This window comes from Leptosomus discolor, chromosome 7 (assembly GCF_034619465.1).
Source record: "Leptosomus discolor isolate bLepDis1 chromosome 7, bLepDis1.hap2, whole genome shotgun sequence".
NCBI lineage: Eukaryota > Metazoa > Chordata > Aves > Leptosomiformes > Leptosomidae > Leptosomus > Leptosomus discolor.
Genome location: NC_141397.1, coordinates 55,305,366 through 55,332,911, shown reverse-complemented (window position 1 = coordinate 55,332,911; position 27,546 = coordinate 55,305,366). Strand labels below are relative to the sequence as shown.

The following is a 27,546-nucleotide window of genomic DNA, read 5'->3' as shown; positions in this document are numbered from 1 at the left end:
ATGCTGACAATAAGTCAAGTTCTTATAGCTGTGGCTGTATTTCTTCTGATTATGCAGTTTTTAAAGTTGCAACGGGTGAGGAGGCAGCTTCCTCCTGGACCAATCCCTCTCCCAATTTTTGGGACCTTGATACAGCTGAACTTTCAGTTTAATCGTGATCTCCTCATGAAGGTATTTATTTTCAGATACTCCTAATTGTTTAAAAGTCTTTGTAATTTCCCATTTCTCATGTCGTTTGTTATGTGTAAACATCCTCTCCAAGAACTACATTGGTAACTTACTGTAATTGTTAATTATCCGCTGTGATATTGCACTCAGTTTGGTTTGGAACTGCTGGTTTGGTTGGCAAAATAAGAAAAAGTTATTGCAGCATAAAGTAGTTTGTCAAGCTAAGAAAACTGGTATTGAAAGTTCTGAATGTGTGAAAATCTTAAACCCATCACCTTTTAACACCGAATTTGACAAATTCTTGTAAAACTTGGTATCCTTCCATCACCCCTTAACACCAAACTTGACAAAACTCATGTGAAAATTGATATAATTTAGGATTAAATACCTTCAGGGATAATATATCACATTTGCAGTTAGTGCAAAGAAATACTAAATTAATAAACTAAAGAAATACTAAAATGATAATGAAAGTATTTAAATTCTATATAAATACTAAACTAATAATACTAAAGAAATATTAAAAGAAATACTAAAAAAAAAATTAGTTTCACAGATTTTTTTAGCTTTCTATACTCTAGCTTGAGCAGTAAATAGATACTTAAGATGCACTGTATGTGTATATGCTTGCTTGTGCTGACAGGATCTAAAAAAACCCCATGAACCTTTTGTTTATTGTTTTTTGAGGAGTACTTCTGTGCACAAAGCCACCTCTATTTCATTCTGTTGGTTCTCGCAGTGCTGTCAGGTTTCTCAGCAGAAAACTCCAGTGACTTCTGTCACTGATTTGGATGAGTCACTACAGTTATCTCGACCAAACAGCAGGCTTAGACAGGAATTAAGGGCACTGCGAGACAGAATGGTCTTACTCAAGTTCCAGTACCTAAATATGGATAAACGGGTGGGAGGAAAGAAGAAAGTAACTGGTCCAGTCTCTACAACTAGTTACTTCTCTGACATTTCTGTGTTCCCTTTGTGCCACTTTAGCAGTACAAATAATAGAAACCCTCTTGAAAGAAATGCATATATAGAAAATACCCTTTATCATATGAATCATTGTGAGCTGAGCCTTGGCTTAGATACAGTAATAGAAGCTGCCTAAAGTTTCTTGGCATAGATCTATGGCTCTGAGAAGCTGGAATATTCAGGTTTTCCCAACAGCGAATGGTGGAAGACATTAATGCTTTCTCACAGATAGTTGTAATTGTGTGGGAAAGATGGAGAACATCACTCCACCTTAGGGCTGGCCCTGTAATGGGTGTAAAAACAGGTTCATCCTCTGTGTGTTTGCAGTGTGTGCGACTTCATCTGTGCTTTTCTGGCTTCTCTCCCATCTATAGCTGGCAAGAATTCATGGCAACATATTCACCTTATGGTTTGGATGGACCCCAGTGATCATACTGAATGGATATCAAGCAGTTAAGGATGGTATGACCATGCACCCTGAAGATGTTTCTGGGAGACTAGTGTCTCCTTTCTTCAGAGCGCTAGCCAAAGGAAAAGGTGAGAATTTCTTGCCATAAATATTGCACAGAAACATCATCTTGACAAATTGCAGCTCTTTTGTACCTTGTAACTTCCAAAGGTACTACAGTAGCAGAGTTTGTCTATGAGGAATGACTGCTAGGGGAACTGCAATGTACGGAGGCATGAAATAGCTTTGGGATAGTAGTAGGAGGAAAAGTCCAGCAAAAGAAAAAGGATTCATAATGCCTTGTATAAAATATTCACTGGAGCAGGTTCAGAGGTGATGAGGTGAAGCAGTGGTAGGTTGTACCACAGAGAAGCAGAGGAAGAACAGCACACTTCCTTGTCCTGGACTTGCTGCCTCCCACCGTTACGTTTTCAATTGAAGAGTGAGCTTGATGGTGGGATCTTCTTCCCATGCCCTTCCTTTTGTGAATATTTTCTTACTCTCACATTTGCATCTAGAGGTTCAGTGCACTTCTGTTTCAGTCTTGCTGTAGGTTTCATGCTCCCCCAACCGTACTGGAAATTCCCAAACTCCTGATTTTCATGAACACATGCATTATGAAACCTTTGTTTTATTCAGGACCTTGGCTTTTTTTAAGGAAAACTAATCCCTTAAATAATTCTCATTTGACTTTGTTTCAGTCATTGATCATTCTTATACAACATTAAAGATCCTGTTAGTATATGATGTTCATTTCTTCTAAAGGTACTTGTCACAAAGCCCAAGTACTAAACTTTTCTGCCCCATGGACAGGAACTTTTCCTCCTGACTGTGGACAGTCAGAACTCCTTCCCCTTTCCCCTTCATGAAAATCATTACTCTGGTCAGGTGAGCTCCAAGCATAGAAGAGAGTGGGAGGCAAGCACTTCAGAGGAGGTCTGGAGAAGCAGCTGTCAAGCCTTCTGAGATAACTGGTTGTCTTGGATCAAGCTTAATCCTGCAAGTTGTCTTATTACCCACTTGAGTTTGTCCATTTTAGCCCTGCCCGCATGCTTACATGCCACAGCTGTTCCTTTGTGTCTTTGTGTTCATGCAAATAGCTTCACTATATTCTGTGATTTAGTAAATCTTTTAATGTAGTCTTTGTCTAGAATAAATATTAGCATGATAAAGAGCTCTTCCTTGAATGGATGCAGGGATTATGTTGGCAACTGGTCACACCTGGAAGCAGCAGAGAAGGTTTGCACTGAGGACTCTGCGCAACCTTGGTCTGGGGAAAAGAGGTCTGGAGCACCGAGTTCAAGAAGAAGCCCGCTACCTGGTAGACTTCTTTGCAAGTATGAAAGGTATCAGCAATAAATACCAATTCATTTTTGTCATTAATCTGCTGTCTTTAGTGTGCGAACTTCTCTGTCCTATGAAATTGAGGGTAGCTTTTGTTCCACTAAAGACTGTGCAGGGTCTTACGGTGTCTGTGTGGGATGGACTGAAAATGCAAAGACACCCGTCCTGTGTTTTCAAACCCAGTGGGAGACTATTCTTGTTCAAAGTTATTCACAAACCTACTAAAATTGGAAAGCAAAACCGGAGCTTATTTATTTTGTAGAATGCTTAAAGGGGAAAGGCATCTCTGAAGATGGTCTAGTCTGACCCCTTCTCAAAGACAGGCCAATCAGAGCAGGTTTCTTAGGGCTGAGTCCAGCTGAGTATTAAATATCCGCAAGAATGGAGACTTCACCACACCTCTGGGTAACCTGTTCAAGTGTTCAATCAGCCCTGCAGTAAAGAAGTTTCTTATGTTTAGGCAGAATTTAATGTATTCCAGTTTTTATCCATTAATACCACTGAGAAAAATGTAGCTCCATGTTCTCTATTCCCCTCCACTTTGAAGATACTTCCCTGAGACTTCTCTTCTCCAGACTAAACACTCTCAGCTCCCTCAGCGTCTCTTATGTCAGATGCTCCAATCCTTTAACTGCCCTTGTGGCCCTTTGCCCAATTTGTTCCAGGATATTGATGTCTCTCTTGTACTGGGGCGCCCAGAACTAGACCCAGCACTCCAGATGGGTCTCACCAGTGCTGATCAGAGGGGAAGAATCACCTCCCTTGACCTGCCAGCAATGCCTTTCCTGATGCAGGAAATTGTTGGCTGCCTTTGCCTCAAGGGCACGATGCTGGCACGTACATGATGCTAGAGCATAAAGGTGTGGACCCATTATCAATGCTGACGAACTAAGCCTTGTAACGCTGTTCGCATGCACTCTGTAGAGCAGTGACTAGAGCCCTGTCTTTGTTAGAAGACTTTACCCTGATCAACCCAGTTAGGAGCATGTGAGTTGGACTTCCCAGTACTGATCGTTAAACAAAGGCACAGTACATCAGGGCATGCTGTGGCTAGCATTGTGTCAGATAAAAGTAATTAAATCTAGCCCAATCCCATGGCTTAAGAACCAGGAGAGACTAAGGTACGACCATGTGTGCAGGAAAAAAAAAGCCCAGAACAATAAATTGCTAATCAGAATTGTGTGTTGGGTGTTGGACAGTTGCATCAACACACACATAAATGCAGTTGTTTATAGTAATTTATTCTGGAGTCACAAGATAGTTTTCTTGGGCTTAGGTTTTCAAGTAATTGCTTTAAAATTAGTTATTATTTTGTTGGCACAATTGGTGGAAAGGAGTTGATGACATTTTATCTTACTGGAGGCTGTAAATCTCTAGCAAAGTCAGACAAAATGCAGTAGCTTTGCATGTATTTATGTCCTTGCTGAATAAGGCTGCCTCTTACAGTTCTCCCTTCAGATTCCCTTTGACTGCAGTGTTCTCAGTCATTCCCATGCCTGAGACCTATTTTGAATTTCCCAGACAGCGAATTTGCGTAATTTTTTTTTCTTTACCTTTAAATTTGCTCTATCATGTTACAGAATACTTTACACATCTGGCATTTCTTTAGGATGCTACGTGTTCCTGGGATTATGAAATTGCACCGTAGTTGTGAAGAATCAGTTTGATATTACAATTTTGTAAGAAGTTTGCTGCTTCTGTGAAATGCAATGCTCGCTTCAAAGTTCTTTGGGTAACCTAAAATGTTCTCTCATTTCACTGAAGCAGATAGGAGACATCAATAGTGACATTTATTATTATGGTTGCAGGGAAACCCCTGGATCCTTCTTTCTCTCTCATTCACTCCGTCTCAAATGTAATTTGTGCTGTTGTTTTTGGACATCGCTTCTCCAGAGACGATGAAACCTTCCATGAACTGATGAGAGTCATGGAGCATCTATTCAGATTTGGAGGCAGTTTTATTCATCATGTAAGTTGTCTTTTTCTGAATCAGACAGAAAGTGAGACATGCAGATTCAAGAGGTAGCTGTTAGGCAAAAGTTTTTGAGTGAGTGATGTCCCATGCAGCTTTACTGGGCAGTGCCCTGTCTCAAAGCGTGATAGTAAAGCTCTACATACTGGCCTTGGTCATTTGTGTTCACTGTCCTGTGTTTGAGTACTGTGGTAAGGTAGTTTGCCCCTAAATCTCTGCAGCAAGGCACAAGCTAATGGACTGTTTTGGGATATGTTTGTTACTTGGTTTCTCAACCCCTATGCACAACAGATTCCTGCCTTGGGCATCATGGTTGTTAAATACTAAATGTCATGTCTAAAAGTGTGATTCATGTGCCAGGATTAAAAACTGGTTCATGTACAGTCAACAGAGAGAAGAATGATTCAAATACCTAAGTGTTTTGCCTGTGGCTACTTATCACTGTTTCTTCTGTAAGTGGAGACTTGAAGACTCCCCAGAGAAATTCCACTCCTCACCCTGAGTGAGGAGGAGTTCTAGATGCAGGCAGCAGAAGATGGGACCTGCTAAGCCAGCAAATATACCTGTAAGCTTGGCAACAGAAACAATCAGCGCTCTTCTGAGAGTCAAGGACTTACCTGACACTAGAAGAGGCCTACTTTGCACAGAAGGGTATTCAAGGTGCCTGGGAGTTCTGCTTCTGGTTCCACTCCTATAGCTGTCCCGTACATCTTATGCAGTACCTTCTTAATGTAAACCACGTAAGCAATCCCTGTAATACAGAGATTTCCCCTCCCATCCCATGGAGCAGTATTCTTGCTGAGTTACAATGAGGTTCCCTGTTGCTTAGCTTAGCTTTGGCCCTGTAAGTCATGTGTGGTGGTGGCAGGAGAGACCTGCTTTTGGGACAGAGAATATACCTCTTTTTCCTCTCTCCTCCCTGTCCTAGCTTTGCTGTAGTCCAATGAGTAAGATGCTGTTCTGGGAAATAAGAACAGGGGTTCAAACCATTCCAGAGGGAGGGCTGCAATCTTCCTGCTTCCTGGATGCAAAGGGTACTCAGTATTACCCCCAAAACGGACATTGCTGCACCCACATGCCTATTTCTTAACTGGATTTCATGCTGTCAGGCACTGACCGAGAGAACTCTGTGGACTGGGCCTCTCCAGAAATGGAGGAGTTTGGGCAGGACTGGTAGCCAGGAAAGTGGATAGGCTCAGTTCCTGGCTTGAATGTTGGTAGCTAAATTCCACTTACGGTCAGGATGCCTTAGTAGCCAGAAACTGCACACATTTGAGAGTAGGAACGCATGTAATCTGGGCAACCGTATAGGATGAGTCAGACCACGGCTGTATGTAAGACTTCTGAACAGATTTTGAAAGAAAAAAAAAATACCAGAGATGGAACTAAACAAAATGGATATGAAGTTCTATGTGAATTTACCAACGGCTGGTCTACTACCTGTCTGTGATAAGGCAATGGTTAATTGGTACTTGGATGTCTGGCAATAAGAACTGATTTTCCAAAAAGACAGAAGTATAGCCTAATTAATTCAGCCAGACTCCAGTGAACACCTAACAGCTTGCTTTCTGCGGTATAACTAGGAGAGTGAGAGAACAGGCCAGCAAAATGAAGACTGAAAAGGATAAAAGTTCTGCTGATAAAAATCATGGGATTATGTTTTGAGCAGGAAAATAACTATGAAGAGAAAATGCACTGCAGATACAAGAACAATATATACAAGTTAGGCGGGCCTAAATATAGGCTGAAAATCAGAATGAACTTTCTAGCTATCAGAATAGGCAGAAAGCACCTATTTTCCTAAACAGTAAGAGAGAAGGGTAAAATTAATATGGTTGGGTCAGCTAACCCCTTCTTTTCTAGAGGAGAGCACGCAAAATTGTCAGGTAGCTGTTTCTCAGCTTTTCTGGGTTTCAGACGTTTCAAGTTTGAGAGGACCCTTGAGAGCTCGATTAGTAGCGAGTGCTTTAGGGGATTACCGAGGTTGTATGCCAGCTGCTGGCAGCCGGCCCTTGCTTTGGGTTGTGTCAGCTGCTTTTGCAGGTACTGGTGGGGGACAGTTTGCAACCGCTCTGCTTCTTCCTTGCTGGTGCTCTCCACTGGAGGGCAGGGTCTCCCTTTTTAAACATCTGAATACAGTTCATTGTAATTCAATACATGAACTGAATAATTGAATAAATTAATACAGTTCGTTCTAATTATAATAATTCTAATTTGGCTTGTGGTTGAGCTGAAAGCCTGTGGAACTCTGCATCTTACCATCAACACAGCTAGAAATTATATAGTGCAGTTTCACAACTTGAAAACATAAGCGTAGTCTTTGTCAGAATATTTTACTAATGATGCCAAACCCACATGCTAACATGAATATTACCCTGCCTTTTTAGTAGGCCTAAAATGCGTTTTCTAGTGACAGAGACTGTGTGGTACCTCTTGTGTGTCACTCCCGCAGCTGTATGAAATCTTCCCCTGGCTGATGAACTGTCTCCCGGGTCCGCATAAGAAAGCAATATCTTCCTATGATGTCCTGAGCTCTTTTACAAGGAGGGAGATCAGAATGCACATGGAGCGTGGGATAACAGACGAGCTGCAGGATTTCATCGACTTTTACCTGGCTCACATTGAAAATGTAAGTATTTTTTCTGCCTGATCGTACATCCATGGGGAATAAGGTGAAATGGACCATTACATCATCCAGTCTGAGGCCTTCTATCGTCTCTTACCTTTCATAGACGTCCTAATGTGAATCCAGTAGCCAGGGACTTGCTAAATCCTTTCTAATTATTTATATGCCACAGCAGCTTGCAATCCTTTCATTAAAGGACACTGCATTTCTTCTTGTTGTCACAAGTCACAAAATTATTTCAGGGCTCCAGAAAAGAATACTGAACTTCTAAGTGGACCGCAAGAGAACTGGGAAGGTCTCGGGAAGACAGAGTGGGATGTTCTGGATAGGATATTTGGCTGGTAAGGGTTTGTCAAGAGAGGTTGCTGCAAAAGGACAGTTGGATTTTGAGAGCATTTTGTGGGGAAATGGTCTAGGAGTCAGCAGAGTTTGACAAGGCTGCAGAAGAGGAGAGTGCCAGAGTCAGTGAAGTTTCAAGCAGACAAAGGGAACTGGGACAAATAGGGGCATTTTGGGCAGGCAGACATAGTAGACATAGGCAGGAATCTGCAGGGTTTTGAAAGGCTGCAGGAGGCCTGCATAAGCTGTGAGTGGGGACACGTATCTCTCCCTCTTCTAGACCTTACCAGGTCACTTTATCTGAACCTCTTAGGAGCTGGATCCCCTCCCCAATCCTTGGACTAGCACCTGCCCTTCCCCTCTGTGACTCCTCCCAACTCCACTTAATCACTCTTCCTTTCTCCTCTTCTCCGCTGCAGTAGGCCATATTCTTCCTCCTCTTCTGCTTGGTGACAGGAAGAAAAAGGAGAAAGGGGAGGAAGTGACAAGATAAGACTGGCGTTGCTGGGGGGTGACAGGGCAAGAGTGGCTCAGATTGCCAAACGAGGTATCCGGTGGGGATGTATCTAGTCTTGCAGCCCCTGGAGAAGCGGGTGGTGACTGCTGCTCCTGGGTGGCAGTGCTTCCCTGCAGGGACAGGAGGTGCCCCTGCTGCCATGGTCATGTCCTGCTTACACCAAGAGAGGGCACAGCAACCTAGACAGGCTGTCGGCACCCGTCCTGCACCTCCTGGCACAGCCGAGACAGGTCTGCTGTCCTGGACCGCTGCCTGCCTTCTGTGCTGCCTTGTGTTGGCCCTGCTGCTGTGCTCAGTCACACTAGAGACATGCGCCCAGGGAAGAATGTCTATGAGCTGTTTCTGCCAGCCGGCTCTGTAGTCTATTAGCATGTGTCTTGTGAACACTTCGTAGCGCTTGACGTTTTTATTATTGTGGAGAACAAAAGCAACTGTCTTGTGGAACTTCAAGTATATTGCAACTCTGAAATTGTCATTATTGTCCAAGCTGGTAATTCTATCAAAGAATGAAATCAGATCTCCTTGACAAGGTAAGTTTTCTGGATCATAATAAATAGCATTAATTTGTATTTGTAGCTGGTAATTCTTTATTAATTGATTCCCATATCAGCTGCTATATTTTTATGTCCAGGGTGGATGTCAGCCTAACTGGATCCCTTGAATCCTCTTAAGTTTTTTGATACTGGCATGATATTAACTCATCTGGTCTTCCAAAGTGTTCAACTGCTTCTAAAGCCTTTCACTGCTGTCCTAAGAGTTATGAGACTTGAACATCAGTGGACCAGAAATTGTTTCAGTGAGCTCTTCTGGGACTCTGCTGGTTGGAAATCATCCAAGTCTGTTTATTAAAAAAATTGAACTGTCTGTAATAGATACAGAGGGGCAATATAACAAGATTAGATGATATTACAACAGGGAAAAACTTCCTTCCCACTTTCCAATTGCTCTACTCGCAACCCCCTGAGCACAACCTCCCTAAATTTAGACAATGAATTCTCCCAAATCATAGCAATATTTTTTTCATTATTTCAGCATATACATACATGTCCTCACACTTCTAACTGCAAAGCCCCAGAGCAGCTGTCCGTGAGTCATCGTGGCCTGGTAGTGGAGAAGTCCGAGTACCACAGGTTAAGAACTTCTGACAGCTCAGTGTTCATTACCTGGTCACTGTAGTGCTTGGTAGAAAAACTAAGTGATAGAATATGACTTGAGGCATGAAGAACGACATGCTGGTACACTTCTCTTCAGAGGAAAATTTACTTATGAAACATTCTAAATGTGCCACTATTTGCACCGTTAAGCCAAAAGTCCTTTTCTGTGGAGAACACGTGATTTGGCTTCATGATTAAAAGCAGAGTAAACATGATGTGTCCATTTGTGAAACATTAGCTTTTCCCATTGATAATTGTCTTTGATGTCTAAAATTCTTTACCGGTCTCTCTGTATTGTAGTATAGGCAGAACACGCTGCATCTTGGAACCACTGATAAATTGCATGTAAAGCTGCTCTGATTTTTCTGACTTTCATGTATAAATCTCTACTTTATCTCATCATTTACAGTCCAAAGATGAACCCAGGTCTACATACAATGAAGAGAACATGGTTTGTTCTATAAATGACCTTTTCTTGGGTGGATCAGAGACAACAAGTACTACTTTGAACTGGGCCCTGCTTTATATGGTGGCAAATCCAGATGTCCAAGGTGAGTGGATAAGCACACCACAAATGTCTCTGATGCAACAGAACAGCCAAGGCATAACGTTTTCATGGATCAGAGATTGTTCCTAGATGCTGGTATATGGCTACAGGCACATGGACCTTTTTGTACTGGTAGATCGGCGCTGGGCAGCATTGGTAGTTCCACAGTATCTGTCACAAACATAAGGCAGCTCCCAGAAGGACTTAACAGCTTGGGAAGTATGCGTAGGTATAGGAGGTTGTGGCTGGCTGAGGTGGAGGGGTTGAGGTCTTTGGGGAAATGAAAATTGTGGCAGAGTAGTCAAGGGAGTAAGAGGACTGGAGTTGCTGTTTGGGAAGCCAGAGGGTTTGCACCCATAATGCCTGAAGGAACAGTGGCCACTGCTGCAGCCGTTGGTGAGGTGCTGATAGTACTTCAGGAAACTGAGCTGGGTTCTGTCTTAGTCGTAAACATGACTGATGGCTGAAAACAATTAATGGAAACTGATGTGTGAGTAGTGGGGATGTCACTCCTTGGAAACCTCCTTCAATTCTGCTTTGTGTTGGCTGAGTATCCGTGATGGGGGCTGCAGGGAGTCCTGCCCTTTGTGCTCTGTAGGTCAGTGTAGCGGTGAATATAATCACCCAAAGGTCAATTAGCAACTTTGACTTTGTTTTTGTCCATCAGTCCAGTTATGATCCCAAGGTATCAGGGTGACTATTTAATCTGTGATTAAATTAGCTCTGTGCTGTATTTGAGTTTCTTGCAACAGAAATTATTCCAGTCGGGAGGGGAATTTGATGGCTTATCTGTTATGTCTATGTATATTTAAGAAGTTTATTTTTACATCTAGCTTTTAAATAGCCATCAATCACTTTCATAGAGCACTAAATGAAAACCAAAGAAAGAATGATGTCTTATGCTGGATAACAGAAATCTCATTGTTAGATAGCAGAATATGTGCAAATAGACAGAGGAAAACAGGATTTTAAATGGAGCAAAGAGATGAAGATAAGAAAAAATTGCTCAACTTGTAGCTGTCAGACAAGAAGGTCTACTTAATCTTGTGTTATTGCATGTTTATTATCACGTAATGTAATTAAAGTTACGAAAGTGCTGAATCACCTAAATAATTTTATTTGTCTAAATGCAATATCTTGCACATACTTGGGAAAGCAGGGTGTGGGCAGAATGAGCCTTCCTGGGCTTCTTGAGCCATACATTGCATCTAGACTCTCATAATGAACTGACACCAGTATATCTGTCCTCATTTAATCGGTGGCTTCTTTTTGAACTCATTGCCTGTGTGGCCACGCAATGACAATGTTACACGGTTCCACTATGTACCACATGGAAAAGCTTGACCTTTTGTCTCATCATTGAACAGGGCTGCTCTTGTTCTCTGAACTACTGGAACCGAGAGGCACATTTATACTTATGCAGTGACTGGTCACTTCAAACTGTACCGAATCCTGAAGTGGTTGAGATTGATTTTGCAAGCCAGTTCTTCATGGAAGGAAATTTACTTTACTGAAAAATCTTTCTGGATGTACATTTTAAATTCTGTAAGGTGCTCAAATCTCTGTTGTTAGGGTCTACCTAACATAGTTTTGTGAAGGACTGCTGGCAGTGACTGAGCAGGCTGGATGTGAATGAGCACAAACTGACCAACAGAGAATGGGCTTCCCTGCATCTTAGTGTTGATTCAAAGAGCCTGGAAAAAGACAGGGTCATTTGTTAAAAATCTAAGGCATTTTTATTGTGTGTGTACTGCCTCTCTTGACATTTACAAAACGTATTTTATTCTTTTGTTAATGCTCCCAGCACTCCTGTGCAGTAAGTGATTTAAATCATGCTATTCTTGCTCAAAAGGCAGGTGCCAAGAAGCAGACCCATTTTTTTTCTAAAGGTATTTGGACATTGTTCTGGTTGGCATTGCCTCACTTAACAGATGTCCTACATAAGAACCATTTCCTTTTAATAGGAATTAGGCTTTTAAGGCCCAGATTCATCTGGCTTAGATTCCAGAGAGCTGTGAGCTTAGTGGTTCTAACTGGCTGTTGGTGCCTGAGGCACCTTGCCAAAAGGAAACACAAAGATAAATCAGTTATCCTTTCCATTTAAGTAAGGCAACTACAAGAGTTTTAAAATTTTGAGCAACAAATGTCTTTTCCCAATCTACAATCAAATAACTTCAGACCCAGAACCAGAGATCCCATATGTTTAAGCTGTTGGAACACCCTGATACTTTTATTTTCTTTATAAAAGTTACTTACATTTTTACATCAATTTTGTTGCTGTCCTTGTAGTTGTAAATTGGAAATGTCTTTGAAAATTGAATTAGTGAAAATAATTGATATATTTTTCCACCTGCAATGGTGGATATTTCTCTGCAGAGAAAGTGCAGAAGGAGCTGGATGCCGTTCTGGGTCCTTCACAGTTAATCTGCTACGAGGATCGGAGAGAACTGCCCTACACAAACGCTGTGGTTCATGAAGTTCAGCGCTTCAGCAATATTATCGCCATTGGCATGCCCAGAGTGTGTGTGAGGAACACTACTTTGCTTGGCTTTCCCCTCAAAAAGGTACAGGCACAGTTTCTCAGTTGCTACAGACCTTCCCTGCATCAGTAGAGCAAGGTGTGGATTCAAATCTGTTTGTGCCAGGGTCTTCTCCTCAACAGCAGTGGGGTTGGGTACCTCTGGGTCATAGCCTGAATGGGAACAAGGACAAGAAACCATCTGCCAGGCTAAGGGTTACCAGTAGTGAAAGATGCCCCCAGATGGAAGAGGGGATTTTAGCAAGTATTTCTGCAAACCAACGAAGAGAAAACCTTAGAGATTGGCACTGAAGGATACTGTGATTGATTTGTCCTGATAAGGCATTGGAAAGATTTCTGACTTAATTTTTGCATGCAGAAAAACCTGTAAAAGATCCAGGGAAAAGCATGAAGGTTTGCAACCAGCTTTTGTCAGAGACTAAATCAAAGAAACTTCTAATGTTAGAGATGAAAATGAGTTTAGTACAAATAAAGTTGTTAGTTTTTGTTGACATGATCGCTTCTACTGCCAGTCTTGGACTGACATTCTGAAACAAAAAGACTTTGTGTTCCTCACAGTTCCTGCTGGGGAAATGATCCTACCAGCATACAACGCTGAACTCTGAAAGGGAAAACTAGCACTGGTCTCACCTAGCCGGTTCTGACTGTTGCAGGGGGATTGACAGTGAGAACTGAGCGAATGTCTTTCTCCTTTCAGGGCACCATAGTTCTTCCAAATATTGCTTCATCTTTGTATGACCCAGAGCAGTGGGAGACACCTCGACAGTTCAACCCTGGTCACTTCTTGGACAAGGATGGAAACTTTGTGAGCCGAGAAGCCTTTTTACCATTCTCAATTGGTAAATGGACTGACAGCACAAACATTAATGGTTTGGTTTGAGACTGTAGAATTAAGATGTCTGTTAAAAAATTATTGGTCCTTTATTTTAAACCTCTTTGTGGAAAACAGTGATAAAATCAGCATGGTTATTCAGTAACGTTTTCCAATCCAGCTATAACTCATATATATATGTCAGCAGTGTGCCCAGGTGGCCAAAAAAGCCAATGGCATCCTGGCTTGTATTAGGAATAGTGTGGCCAGCCGGAGCAGGGAGGTGATCGTCCCCCTGTACTCAGCATTGGTGAGGCCGCACCTTGAGTACTGTGTGCAGTTTTGGGCACCTCAATACAAGAAAGACATGGAGGTGCTTGAGAGAGTGGAGAGAAGGGCAACAAAGCTGGTGAAAAGCCTAGAGAATAAGTCTTATGAAGAGCGGCTGAGGGAACTGGGGCTCTTTAGTCTTAAGAAAAGGAGGCCGAGGGGAGACCTTATTGCTCTCTACAACTGAGAGACATTGTAGAGAGGTAGGTGCTGGTCTCTTCTCACAGGTAATTAATGACAGAACAAGAAGGAATGGACTCAAGCTGCAGCAGGGTAGGTTTAGGCTTGACATTAGGAAAAATTTTTTCACTGAAAGGGTTGTCAGGCATTGGAATAGGCTGCCCAGGGAGGTGGTCGAGTCACCATCCCTTAATGTGTTTAAAGGTTGTTTAGATGTGGTGCTTGGAGATAGGGTTTAGGGGTGTGCTTGGTACAGTAGGGTTGATGGTTGGACTTGATGATCTCAGCGGTCTTTTCCAACCTGAATGATGCTATGATTCTATAAACATTCGTTTTACTGAACAAATAATAATATGGAAAATCAGGGATGTCGTGACTTACCCTATTTTTGGTAGGAAATTCTCTGCTAATGATTATGGTTATTGATTTGGGGCATACATTTCAACACCAGACATATGTCTGGAAAGTGCTTGCAAGCAGCTGTGCTGATGCTTTATGCATACAAAACCAGAGCGTGACATCTCCCAGGAAAAGCAAGTCCTTATTCTTAATTTACATGATTGAACAAATTCCTTCAAAATTGTCAGTCAAATGAAGATGAGATTTTTGTGGTAATCGAAGCAAAAGTCAGAGCAGAAAGGCTGCGCAATTATCTGTAGCTGCAGGTAGGATTCCTTAAAGGAAGAATTACACGAAGTTTCGTGTCACTGATTGCATTATGTCCAAAGGAAATTCTGCAGTCAGCAAAAATACCTTTGCGCTGTGTGAGGATGAATGCCATTGCTTTTGACGTCAGGGTGATTTACTCACTGTCCCTCCCCTCTTCCTTCTGCAGGGCACCGTGTGTGTTTGGGGGAGCATCTAGCAAGGACCGAGCTCTTTATTTTCTTTGCCAGCCTGCTGCGGGCATTCACCTTCCGGCTCCCTGAGGGAGTGACGAAGATCAACACAGAGCCCGTTTTTGGGGGCACGCTGCAGCCCCACCCGTACAGGGTTTGTGCCATTCCACGCTAGGGTGGACACGGGCAGTATGGCACAGACCATCTATTAAGCAAGCTTGCTTACTTTTGTGAATGTATGTCTTGAGATCATGTAATGTTTTTTGTCTTGGATATGAATTTCTCCTCCAAAAGCCACCTTTTGTCTACAGCTGGTAATTTTGTTCAGACCCTGTTACTTACTCTTGAAGGTGATTTTTTTTTTTTTGGTACAAGTTCTTTTGATCTGTAACACACTGTTATTCTCACCCACAAAGGCATCATGCAGCTGCTGTCTGGCTGGGCAGATTTAAATCTGGTATGCTGGTGAGAAAATGACAAAATTGACTGGGAGAGTCCAAAAATCAATTCATTATCTCAGAGTTATCCTGTTTTCAAAAGCAACACAGTTTGGAAAAACATACCTGGAAAATTCTGCCTCTATATTACTGTCATCACTCAGAACATTTCAGTCAACTTTTTGATGATGGTCACTAATAAAAGATATGAAGGAAAAATTAGCAACTGGTTTTATTTATGGATGACTTACAGTTCACTGAGAATTTCTAGACTTGATACAGCAGAATATGTGTAAGGCATCTTTAACTCTGCCAGAGCATAATTGGTTTGAGTCCAACAGAAAAGCTGCAGGCTGAAACTCGGTGAAGAGTGAAGATATAGAGAAGATTTCTTTTAGGGTAGATACTTTTAATATTTTAAAATTTTGCCAAGTTAATTTTTGGAAAGTCCTTTCTAACAGAGCAACTCCTGCTACTCCTGTGAGTTGACTCCTGCTATAATTAGAGCTGATGGTAAATTGAAAAATATGCATGGAAAACAGAAATACTTTTTAATCACCTCAGAAGTCCAATGGTATATCTGAAGCTACAAAGACTTGTCATATATACAAAATACTGGTAAAATTCAATGGAAGAGTCTATAATAGCAGAAAAGGAAAAAATTTGTTCCAGTGGTGAATATAAATTTATTTATACTGTCTGGAAAAGGCTTGTAAAGTATAAGTGAACTTGTCCTTCACTAATATTCCTATTTTTGTGAGAGAGGATAGGACAGCTAAACAGCTGATCATCTGTTAAATCAGTTATCACTAGATGTCATCTGCTGTGTGATTGAGATTAGTTTAGGCAGTTTGACCGTGAATCACAAATTTAGGCCTGTCTCATTATTTCTAATTTAATAGCTGATGGAATGCAGCCTCAAAATAGGAAGCACTTGATATTTAGCTGTTATTAAATTAAATCATAGAATCATAGAATACCAGGTTGGAAGGGACCTCAAGGATCATCTGGTCCAACCTTTCTTGGCAAAAGCACAGTCTAAACGACAGCAGAAGAGCACTAGTGAAATATCGAAGATCATATCCTGACATTTTATTTCACAGAAAACTGTGTGCCCTGTTAAAAACTGATGTCAAAATCTCTGTGGATTTGCATGTGTGCATGGATAGACAAGGCAAAGCAGAAAACACTGTGATTTGGGGACGTTGGAGCTGTCATTGCTGCTTAAAAACGAAGCTAGAAACATCTGTAGCACTACAAGCATTAACGTCATTGCTATGTGATGCTGTCACTCCTGATGGCCACACACTTCCCCAGTCACCCTTCCAAAAGGGAAGCTCATAAACAGGTCTGAGAGGAAAGCTTGCCCAGGAAGGCCTGTACGCAGCTGGAGCGGGCGGAGCTGCCGGGACCCCTGGGACTGACACAACCCGAACCGACGGGCTAAGTAAATGCCACTTACCCGGGTGCTCAAGGGGAGACACGCAGGGTGCTGCAGAGGGAAACCATACGTCGTACGCGGTAGGTTATTTGTGTGTGGTTGTGCTGATGGCTGGCTGTGACAGGAACTGCTCGTTAGCGATTTTTGATCCCTTGCGCAGGGACAGCTGGGAGAGGAGAGCCCGGCACACAAGGTGTGGCAGCAGGGTGTCAGCGGGAGGCTCGCAGCCAGCAGATGGAGACGGGTGCTTTTCAGAGCCTTTGCGTTTCTGTTCTTGCCTGACCTATTTTAGAAGTGATTCACTTTAGCTCATATTCTAATCAAGTCAGGTCCTTCTGAGCTTAAAAGCCTTTTAAAGCCTGGCTGATGTTGCCACGGAAGGCCAACAAAGCTGAGAGCAGCTTTGAGAGGAGCCCAGCTGCCACTCCCAAGTGCCATGCCAGCTCTCTCCACCTTGGCTGTGTGGTGCCTCTCCATCAGGCTGCTGAGCCGTGTCATTCCAGGGCTGCTGCTCTTACAGAGAGTGTGTTGGACACCTCCACCATATCCTTCATTCCTCTCTGCTCTTGTTTATCACTTCAGTGTTATTTCTCATGGTTTGCTCAAGCTCCCTTTTCGGGACAGATGAGGGAGATTGACACCTTTTCTGTCCTCTGTATCGTGGATGCTGAGCAGACTGCTCGTATCAGTCCACAGCTCAGTTTGTTGCTCCCAGACCACCACCTTCTCTGTGATGGCTGAGGTCAGCGGCTTTTAGCCTGTGAAGCTAATCGTACTTTGGTGCCTGATTTCTTGGCATACAGCCCCATTTAAAAGACTGTTGTTCTCCTGGGTTGTCACATCAGTGTATAGGTCAGTCTCTGTCTCACAACTTTTAGCTCACACTTCAAAATTCACATCCTTGTAGACAGAACATTAAAGAATGGTTGGGAGCTGGCCTGGGCAACCAGTCAAGGACAGACTCGCATATGGTAAGGAGCATAGACTTGCAGGGAGGGTGACTTACTGACTTGGTGAGACCATACTGTATTTTTCTGGAAACAAACCAGAAGTTCAGTTTTGTTTACAAACATGGGAAGATGGCCAGGCCTTGGCATAGTGGTTTTATGAGATATAGAAGTCTTTGCTTTGTCTTTCATCACCCTGTCCTCCCGTGGCTGAGCTCCTGCCCTGTGGTGCGTGTAGCACCATGCAACTGCTCAACCATAAGTGGAAGACCTGGCTGTAAAGGAAAATACAGAAAATGTAGAGAGGCAAAGTTGGAGATTTGGGGTTCATGTAGCTCTTGAAGAGGCTCAGAGCCTTACGATACCGCAATGTTCATCTGCCCCCCTTTCCACTGAATTCTGTAAGTGCACTGAACCCAGAGGTGTTATCTGGTGAAGGTGGCTTCACAACTTTCTGTCTCTGGAATAGCTCACGTCAGCAGCTGTGAGAGGTAATCTGCTTATGTATAAAATTGAGGCCAAGGTATAAAAAGAAAAGGAAAAAAAATTATTTATGTCTTTGCTCTACAGGCATTTGGAAAGAGAAACATATAATAATTCTCATACATAACTGTGAATGACAATTAAAAAAACACATACAGGTCAGCTTGTTTTTTTCCAAAATCAGGGGGAAATGAAAAGTTTTCTGTGAGACTTTAAACTTTGTTAAAACATGATTTTCCTGAAATTAACATGTAAAATATTTTCATGTTGACAGATCTTTACTCAGCAGAGGAGAAAACATTTTCTCAGAGGTAAGAGGTTAAGAGAAATAGACCACGGCTCAGTGCAAAGATCCTTTAAAACATACCTTGGCCTAGCAGTCTTTTTTTGTCATGGTGATAATAAAAAGAATTCTAAGGAAAGGAGAAAGGTGAGAAAAACAGAGCAGTTCCAGGAGGAGAGCCTTAGAGTTGGTGAGAATTTAATTTTTTCCAGTATCGGGTGGACAGATAAAGCAGCAAGATGCAAAGACTGAGCAAATCTTTAGTAGGTCAAATTATTCCTCTTCTAGCTGTTTGCTTTCTGAACTTACAATGAACCAGTGTCAGCCTCCTGCTGTATCAACTACAAAATGTGATCATAAATGTCGTGATTTGGGAGGGTGGGAGGGTGTGACCGCAATGGAATAGGAGGAGCACATAAAATGTATCGCTTTAGTGGGAGGAGAGAGCACACTGGAAAAAAAAAAAAAAAAAAAAAAAATTCAAGCACTTACATCACATGTCCTGTTGAGGAGAAGGCAGAGTGGCTGCACAGCTCTCTATGGACATTAGGAGGAACATCCAGCACCAAGACTTTTGAGCTGGCTGTAAATGACCTTGCTCAGGGAGCAGAAGCAGGCCAATCCAGCCGTGCCTGCGGGGACCTTGCCCTGGTTTTCAGTGAAGCAATTAGCCCAGGCAGGATTTCGCCTTTCTGCAGCGAGCTTCTTCCTGACATCGAGGCTGACTCTTGCAAAGCCAGTGTAGATGTTTCTACTTTGCACTGTGTTGCATCTGAAGGAAGGAAGTGAACTTTCCCGCTCGTGAGAAGTATTCCCCTTTAACAGGCAGAGAAACGTGACACCTATAAAAGAGTGAGAGAAGGGCAAGAAATAGCGGAAGGTGGAGTTATTTAATACAAATTCACACATTAGCAATTCTTGGCCTTGTTTCTTGAGCCTTAACAAACACATTCCATTGTCTGCACAGTGTCGGAAGTACAACCTAAAGCGAACACTTCTGCACTGTCTCATTTCTTGAAGAGTTTGCCAGTGACTATTGAGATGAGATGAAAATTTCAAGATCTAGAACTTCTAGATGTGTTACCTGGCAGATTGGCTCCGTGTATCCTTAAGGTTTATACACAAAGCAAATGTAAGTAACAAAGAATAAAAGTTCTGTGTTTCAGTAGTGTAATGAGGACTGAGGAAAGTGCTGGTTTCTTAAAACTGCAGTACATCAGGGAGGCTCTCCAGCAGATGGACAATTTAATGCCTTTTTTGGCTTTGGCTGTCAATGAAAATGGCAATGGTTATCCAGAGGCCAATACATTTAACACCACTGATGTTCATGGAAGATTTCTGTCTAGATTAGGAAGAAGAGGTTAGAAAATAACTAGATAAATGTGATGTTTTCAAATTGGCTGGGCTGATTCATCCCAGGGCACTTAGGGAACAGTATCAACCTCAGAGCTATTAGCAATTACCTATGAGAACCTGTGGAGGATGGGAAAAGGTCAAATATTTGCTTGTCTTCAGAAGGCAAGAGGAGTTGCAGTGTTATCAATCAGTTGGCCTGATTGCACTTCTCAGAATATCCTGGAAAAATAATCAAATTGTAAGCACTGGGAGGAAAACAGAGAGTCAGTCCTTGCCAAACAATGTCAAGGTTACTTAGTTTTGTTTGATGGCATAGCTAGAGGCCTGTTTTCAGGAGAGAAGCCATTAATGTAATTTACTGCTCTTTAATGTGGCTTTGACACAATCTCAGAAACTCCAGGGAAATGTGGAGTATCTGAAGCTTTGCAAAACTTCATGGAAAACTCAGGAAATACGTATGAATAGTATCGCATCAAACTGAGAAAATACGCTGAATGGGATTCTGTCCTGCAGCTAGTACTATTCAATATTTAATCAAGGACCTTGATAGTTAGTATAAACACCAAGCCTGGTAAGATCTAGTTTCTTGGCACTGTCAGATCCCAAACTGATATCTGCAGCAAGGTGAAAAAGAGGTATTCCCAAACTTGTCATGGTTCACAGAAACTTAAAGGCAGGGCCATTTTATTTGGATTTATTGCCTTTGTGGAAGCATGAAGGCTGTCATAACATGGATACTACTCCTTATCAGTTTTAATGTCAGACAGCTGGAGAGGTGAAGATGACACTATTCCAACCTCTCTTGTTCTTCCCTCCTTCCTCTCTTCCTGGAGTGGCAGTTTTCTCTGGGGAGTTTCTCTGGGATTTTTTTCTTGGTCATTATGGTTGCCACAGAGCAGTAAGTTGCAGCAGAAAAGTACATTTTAGTTTTGCAGTAAATCAAAATGCCTCTAAAAGCCAGACTATTCAAACTCAAGTCAGATGTCCTGAGCTAAAACATTTTCCTCAGACTTTCTTGAATAAAAGATTTAGTGGGGAAAAATAGAAAGGTTTCATTAAGAAATTTCTGAGAAGGTTTATTTGACACTGTATTCTCTGTTGAGATTATTGGCCTAAAAAAACCCTAAGTAACTGGATTAATTTGAAATAGCATTTCAGCTGGGTTTGGCATATTTCTTTTCTCAGTGAAAAGCTTATGAACTTGTCCTAATATCTGCAAAGAAATCTCAGCCTGTGGTATTTTTAGCCAACACTCCAGGCACTATTTATTTGCTGTCCTGCAGTGTGAGATTCTAATGTTAAAGGAATAACAATAATAAAATTGCAGCCCTTTCCCTGAATAGTTCATGAAATACAGCAGATGAGAGAGGGGACGAGCTAATAATATTAGTCTATTCCCTGGTCAGCTGGTGATATGATGATATTCTACAAGGAATGCAATTTAAGGAGCATTACAGAGAAAACGAAATATTTTGGATGGTTATGTATGATATTCTTTCTCAAATAACTTTTTTGAATACTATAAAAACATTTATTCCAACGATGCAGTCACCTGAGCATAGGCTCTGCTTTGTAAATTCATCTTGGATTGACAACTGTAAGCTATAGATGACTCTAGTTGGTCATATAAGGCAGGCACTTAGCCTACTTTGAGTAGCTTTAGGCAGGGACAAATATCACTGCCACCACCCTCCACTAATACTGAGGGTACCAGCAGCTTCAGCACTCACAGACAGTAACCAACATCATGATGTCACAAGTTTTAAGACTGCTATTGAACGACGGGACATGCAGGCAGAGATGCAAGCGATTTCAGGCTTTCCACTGACACCGCTGTGCCATTGCCCTGGGTCATGGCAGAAAAGGACATGTCTTTGCGGGAGTTCACTGCTTAGATGTCTAGTCCTAGCGCGCGTATTTGGTCTGACGCTGTAGTTAAGGGAACCTATCTCTGTGCAGCCTTCAGTCTGCTTGAGAAGAACATCAACAGCTGCTAGCAAGAGTGCTGGTTAATCCAGCATGGATCAAGTGTGAATTCTGCAGCGCGTTTTATCCAATTTTAATATTTCAGCAGTGCATCCTCCGAGGAACCAGGCAGAGGGCAGCAGAGGTCTCTCTGAAAGGGCTGTGCCTGCATTGCTGTCACTGGCTGAGCAAGAGCTGGCTTGACACACAGCAGTTTCAGCAGGGTACGCTGGAGTTCGTTACATGCTCCTTTGTTATCAGTATGAGACTGGTTCAGAACGGGGTTCAGATGCTACAATACAACATCCTTAATAGATTTCTTGGGCATTTTGGTAAAACACAGTACCTGCGGGGTTTACTGATTACTGGGTACGTGGATATTATTCACTGTGACAATGCTCTTCTGCCCTCTGATCAAGATAAGAGGTCCATAATTTTCTCTGTACTTACAGTCTCTCCCACATAAGGGAATGCTGTGGACTGGGAAGCTCCCAAATAAATTACTGTGTGTCTCGCATTAACCCTTATTTTCTCTAGGTGAGATAGTGCCATTAGGCCAGGCCCAGATGTTGGAAAAAACAAGTAATTATACAATTTGAAATGTGGGAATCGCATCCACGAGGCTTAGAAGCAGAGCATTTGTTCTATTTACCATGCCCCTCTCCTTGCCTAGATAAAAAAGAAAACTCTGCTAGAATTAAAAAAACACCACTGCACACCCCAAAAGCCCCCAAACCAAACCAAACCAGAAAATATTTAATAGAATAATTCTGGCTTTTGCTCATCAGTTTTACCTTGTTGATGATTTTTATCCAGCTTTGCAGGTGAGCTTCTGCAGGAGAGGAGTCAGTCAGGACTGAAAATTGCTTGCCTCTTGTCTTTATGATATGTTTGACTGGTTGCTTAACACAGAGCAGACCAAAATGATTCTTCTTGAACAACACTGTCACTTGATCAAAGAAAGCCCTGTACTCCATGAATCTGTACAGTAGAAACTGTCTCAACGAAGTGCTTAATGAACAAAGATAGAGGACTTATCTTTCCATCCTTCCCTTTCTGAAAGATGTGTTGAGAACCGACTCCTTTAGTGAGTTTACGCTAAGTGCAGATGTTGGAAGAATGATTTCCATGTTAAGGACAGGTCATAAGGAGTATAATATATTGTTATTGTTGTTCAAACTTTTCTCATGTCTGTCTGTCTGTAGCAACCTGTGTCACTCCCCATTGGCACCTGTTTGATTGCACATTGCGTTATAAATATCTGCTTTTTTATGTGTGTGTGTAGTGTCATTTTCAGGCTTCAGGAAATTCTGTGTTTAAGACTATTGCTGGTTTGAAGTTAGTCTCTTTGCAGACTTGTACCATGAGGCATGCTAAAATTTCATTTCTGTTTGATCGCACACTGCGTTGTTCGCAGGATCTCCATGGGCAGGATGGACATTGCCAATGTCAAAGGTTGCCCTCAATTTGTTTACATTCTTATCACCCAGTGGGTATAGTCAGACTTATCGCATCACCAACATTTGCACAGCACCAAATACTGCATGACTAATGCATCCATAGCATTTCCTGTGGCATCTGCATTGTACTGTCTGAATGCTGTGTGAAAGGTAACAACGACATCTTCACAGCTCCAGGTCCCGTCACCCTGATTTTGCTAACGGGGAAGCAGTCCTTGTAGCCTCTATGCCAACATTGACAAGCAGCCCTGTGTACTGCATTGTATAAGCTGAGGGCCTGAGTCTTTCAGCAGCTTTAGCATTTGTGTATCAAAATATTAAAATAATATAAAGCTAAATATTTATATTCAAAGCACAACTGCAGTGGCTGCAAGTCATGAGTACGTTATGTTTCTCCAGACCTGAGCTTTGCTGTCTGAAGACAGAATTCCATTCAGTGAATGGGTAACTGGCAACGGGTACATCTGAAGGGCAGGGACTGTGACTTGCCCAGCAGTACACAGGCACTCAGGGTGAGAAGCCAGCTCTCAAAGTGGTTTTCTGTTGGCTTGTCCAGAAGATTTTCTTGCTATTCTCTGTCTTTTCTGACAGCACCAGAATTCAGCATCAGAGAGATTAAGCCTGAGACAACAGACAAAGCTTTCTGTAATCTGGATTTGTTCACAGAGCAGGGACTGCCAGGCACGGTGCTGTGGATAACAGGTATCACATAATTAAAGACTTTATGCATGCTAAGGTCTGAACTGAGCTTTACCATGGGACAAACAATCTTTGTTCTTGAATATTGCTGTCCACTTTTCACTGAACTTGAAACTTCAAACTGACATGTGGAATCATTCAGTTAGTTCGAAATTAAAATAGCCTGGGATGCTACACCCCTACATGTGCAACTGGTGCTGCTTGCTTTCATACACTTATACTGGGACCTACAGTAAGGGGGACATAAAACTGTTACAGTGCTTGGCTGACAAGTATGTATTTCTTGCTATTTCAGCCTTGTGATCTACTGTTTCTATGCTCTTGTTCAACTGCTGGTAGAAGTACAGAGCTTCTGAAAGCTTGAGTTAAAAAAACAAAACCCAAAACCTGTTTTTGAAAACAGAATGAAAAACTTTTCAGTTATTTTAAAACTTTTTAGACCATTGTTTTGAATGGTTAAAATTTCATTATGTTTATAAAAGCAGTTTCATTATTGTTTCCAATTGTAGATCAGATTTTCCTGAATATAAGGCGATTTTTTCAAAATCCAGTGTTTGCACTATCCATCCGTGATTCCAGTTCTCATTCGGTCATGCAGTTCTCTCTCTTGCATCCATAAACTGAACACCACAAGTATCTCTGGGGGTTAAAACAGGAATTCATTAAAAGCAGTTGAAAATGTGTCAACAATTGTGACCACATTGCTTAGAACGTTTTGCCTTAAACCAGACCAGACTGGGCACATTTGAGGAGTAATGCCTGCTGTGCTGGAGAAATTTGCTTGTGACATAATTAATGACATTCTCTTCAGCCTGGAACATGTTATTAAAATGGGTGAAGAAAAGACGAGCGGTAAAAGAGGGGTATATGTGATGCATGCATTTAACAGGCTTAAATCTCTGTAGGAAGGACTAGTAGAAAAAGAAGTTTGGCCTTCTCATTGCTGCAGGCTTTTTTTTGTTTTACACAGACAAGCGGAGAAAACCAGCTGTGAAATGTGGACAAACACCGTTCTCTGGCCTTGCTTTTTATCTGCTCGCTGTACAGATTCTGGAGTTATAATATGCAAATATGCAAATATAAACTCTCATCCTGTTTTGCTCCTGGTTCCTGAAAGAACAAAGCAGTCAGTATGATCTCCTCATGAAGGTGGACAGGAAATGCCCAGTGCAATAGCATAAGAAATTATCCTACTAGTTTTGTAAATATTTAATAGGAGAGAGTAGGGCACATTCCTTAGTAACAAAGCTTGTGAGGTTCATAGGTTGGTGAAGAGATCTTGGTTTTCCTACTTATTAATATTTTCTTTTTTTTTTTTTCCAACTTGCATTTTCCAGGAGCTGATCCAGCACAAATTTATTGTTAATCTGCAGGTCCCAATGACTGAAGTTTGAGCCAAGGGGAGACACCTGGCTACCCGCCCCCCCCCCCCAAACAAGCTGCCCTGTGAGTTGTACTTATTTCTGTAAAGTCACAGCAAACGGAAAAGGTGAGATCACTTTGATGTAGAAACTGCCCAGAAATAGTCAACTGTCCTTTCATGTGCTGGTCCCTGTTGTTCCCAGCACTGCTGCGTAAATGTTAACAGTCTGGTAGAGCAGTGGAGAGCTACTTTGTGCATGTGTCTGTTCTGACAGGAAGGAGGGGTGTGAAAAGCAAGAAAATGAAAGTGAGGGTAAATACCTGAGGCAAAAGGACAAGATCTGAGAAATGTGTTTGAAGGCTTCACAGAGGTTTTGAGGAGGGGTTTTTCAAGCACATATCCTGAGAATCTCCACAAGCCGAGTGGATTTTCCAGTTGGTGAAATAGTTTAGAAGATGTCCCAAAGAAAAATCTTTCCTGAAGCAAATAGACCTGGAAGAAGTTGTTTTTCCTGCTCCCTGCTTTTCTCCACTTGTACAATAGTTCTTCAGCTTCTGAGGGCATTTATTTTCTCCTCTGTCCACAGGTCCAGAACTGCAACTTTGTGCTGTCCCATGTGTGTTTGACATCCCCACTCTGCCATAAATCCTCACTCCAGCTGTAGCCTGAAACCAGAGGCTGCAGAGGAGCTGACAAGGACGATAGGCAAACTGATGGATGTTTAGGATGATACATATTGCTTCCTGTGACAGAAGATGGCAATAAAATTTCTTGCAGTATAATATCTTTAGGAGGAGCAACATTTTTGCTTGAGTATTTCTCAACCCCTTTTAACTCAACACCAATGGAACATTTTTTGGGAAAATCCTGGACATTGCTGATGTGATGCACAAACAATAAAATAATAATTGGAACAATAAATAAAAATTAGGTCAAGTTTTTTCATCTTTCCCTTTTTTTCTTGCTTAAGTTTGGGGATGTGTCCATGTACTGCAGTTACTTCATGTGCAATTGATTGAGAAACTCGTGTCTAAAGGACTGCATGTTCTTCGCCGGTATCAGCTGCTGATCTCTAGCATATTCATTTGTTATATAGTCTCAGTGGCTGCCACCCAACTTACCCTTTGATCTGTAAGTGATTGTCAAATGCTGAAAGCTGCTGAGTGTGCTTGCCATCTTTCTTGAAAGTCACACTAGCAGAGTTGCTGTAGGTGCTGGAAGTTATTTCCTGAAGGCAGGCATTGATAACGGCAAAGCCATAAGCAGTGTTGTCCAAGGGTTTTCTTCCATAGGAGATTCAGATAAAGGTGGAGGGCAGTGATTAAACATGCCCCTTCCTCCCTTGCGGAACTGCCAAAAAAGCAACAAAGAACCAGCACAGAGGCAGATGCTGAGAGAGAAGGCAGGTTAACAGGGCTTGTTGGGGCACAGTCCCGGCTGTAAGGTCAATTGTGAAGGGGATTTCTTGCCACACGCAGCATGTAACCCTTAATCCCTCTTTTCATATTAGTACCTCGCAGTGCAAGTCCCCATCGTTCAACTTGCCTTGGAAGCAAGAAGAAAAAGCTTCCCGAAACAGGGAAGAAAGCCATGAGTCAGACTTCTGGCCACCGCACTTTATACATGTCTAATTGTCACATTGCTACTTTAGCAAAACAGATGTCCTCTGTTAGCAGCTTAATGCAATTAGTGCAATACTTCAAAAGTTTTCTGTCACTGCCACTATGCTGGAGGTTTAGGAGTGTGTGAGTGATGGAGGGTTATTAAGCACCTGTGCTACTGCTTGATTTTTACCCCCCTGAAGATATATAAAATCAAATACAGAAACATCACCTAAATCTTTCTCCAAAGTACTTTTGGAGGCTTGTTTAGCTGGCTTAAGCTAACCTCTCAAATCTGAAATGTTATAGAAAATAGCCCTGCTTGAGAAAAAGCCTGTGAGGAATGATGGTGTAATTGAAGGCTCTGAACTGCCAGTCATCACAGGTTTGGTCAGAGGATGAAGACTCTGAACTGCCAGTTTCAGGTTTGGTCAGAGGATGTGTTATCTCCTCGTGGTTGTGAGCTATCCTGACCCTCTGTAATGTGCAGGTGGCTGCTTCTGTCTCAGTCTTCCCTTGGTTTCTACCTGCTGTTGCTTGGCTTCTGTTTGCCACACCCTAATTAAAGACTTTGGGGATTTGTAAATACTTGACTGCAAAGGATTTACAATGGGAAGTGTAGGGTGGAGATAGGCAATAGGGTTGGTACAGCTCTGGGATAATGTATTGCTACAAGTTGGGTGTAGTAATTATAATACTTTATCGAGTTGTGCTGATTCTGCATTTCATGT

General features: G+C 42.1%; 1 protein-coding gene across 2 annotated transcripts; it reads left to right on the top strand.

Moving 5' to 3' along the window:
* Positions 1 to 15,017, top strand: LOC104352522 (cytochrome P450 2J4). Of its 2 annotated transcripts, XM_086467778.1 has the most exons (10): positions 1 to 171; positions 1,509 to 1,671; positions 2,779 to 2,928; positions 4,735 to 4,895; positions 7,351 to 7,527; positions 8,801 to 8,830; positions 9,944 to 10,085; positions 12,458 to 12,645; positions 13,318 to 13,459; positions 14,777 to 15,017. In XM_086467778.1, exons 1-10 carry the CDS (start codon positions 1 to 3, stop codon positions 14,953 to 14,955), a joined length of 1,503 nt encoding a protein of 500 aa, XP_086323904.1. In that variant the 3' UTR covers positions 14,956 to 15,017. The 2 variants fall into 2 exon arrangements, with proteins under 2 accessions (XP_086323904.1, XP_009957184.2); XM_009958882.2 differs by lacking the exon at positions 8,801 to 8,830.
* The last annotated feature ends 12,529 nt before the right edge of the window (positions 15,018 to 27,546 follow it).

Bases quoted from the DNA above. Each gene is read 5' to 3' on its own strand.
- LOC104352522 (XM_086467778.1), top strand. From the start codon at position 1: ATGCTGACAATAAGTCAAGTTCTTATAGCTGTGGCTGTATTTCTTCTG. The intron at 7,528-8,800 runs GTAAGTATTTTT...ATTATTGTGGAG, and splicing joins ACCTGGCTCACATTGAAAAT to AACAAAAGCAACTGTCTTGT. The intron at 8,831-9,943 runs GTATATTGCAAC...CATCATTTACAG, and splicing joins ACTGTCTTGTGGAACTTCAA to TCCAAAGATGAACCCAGGTC.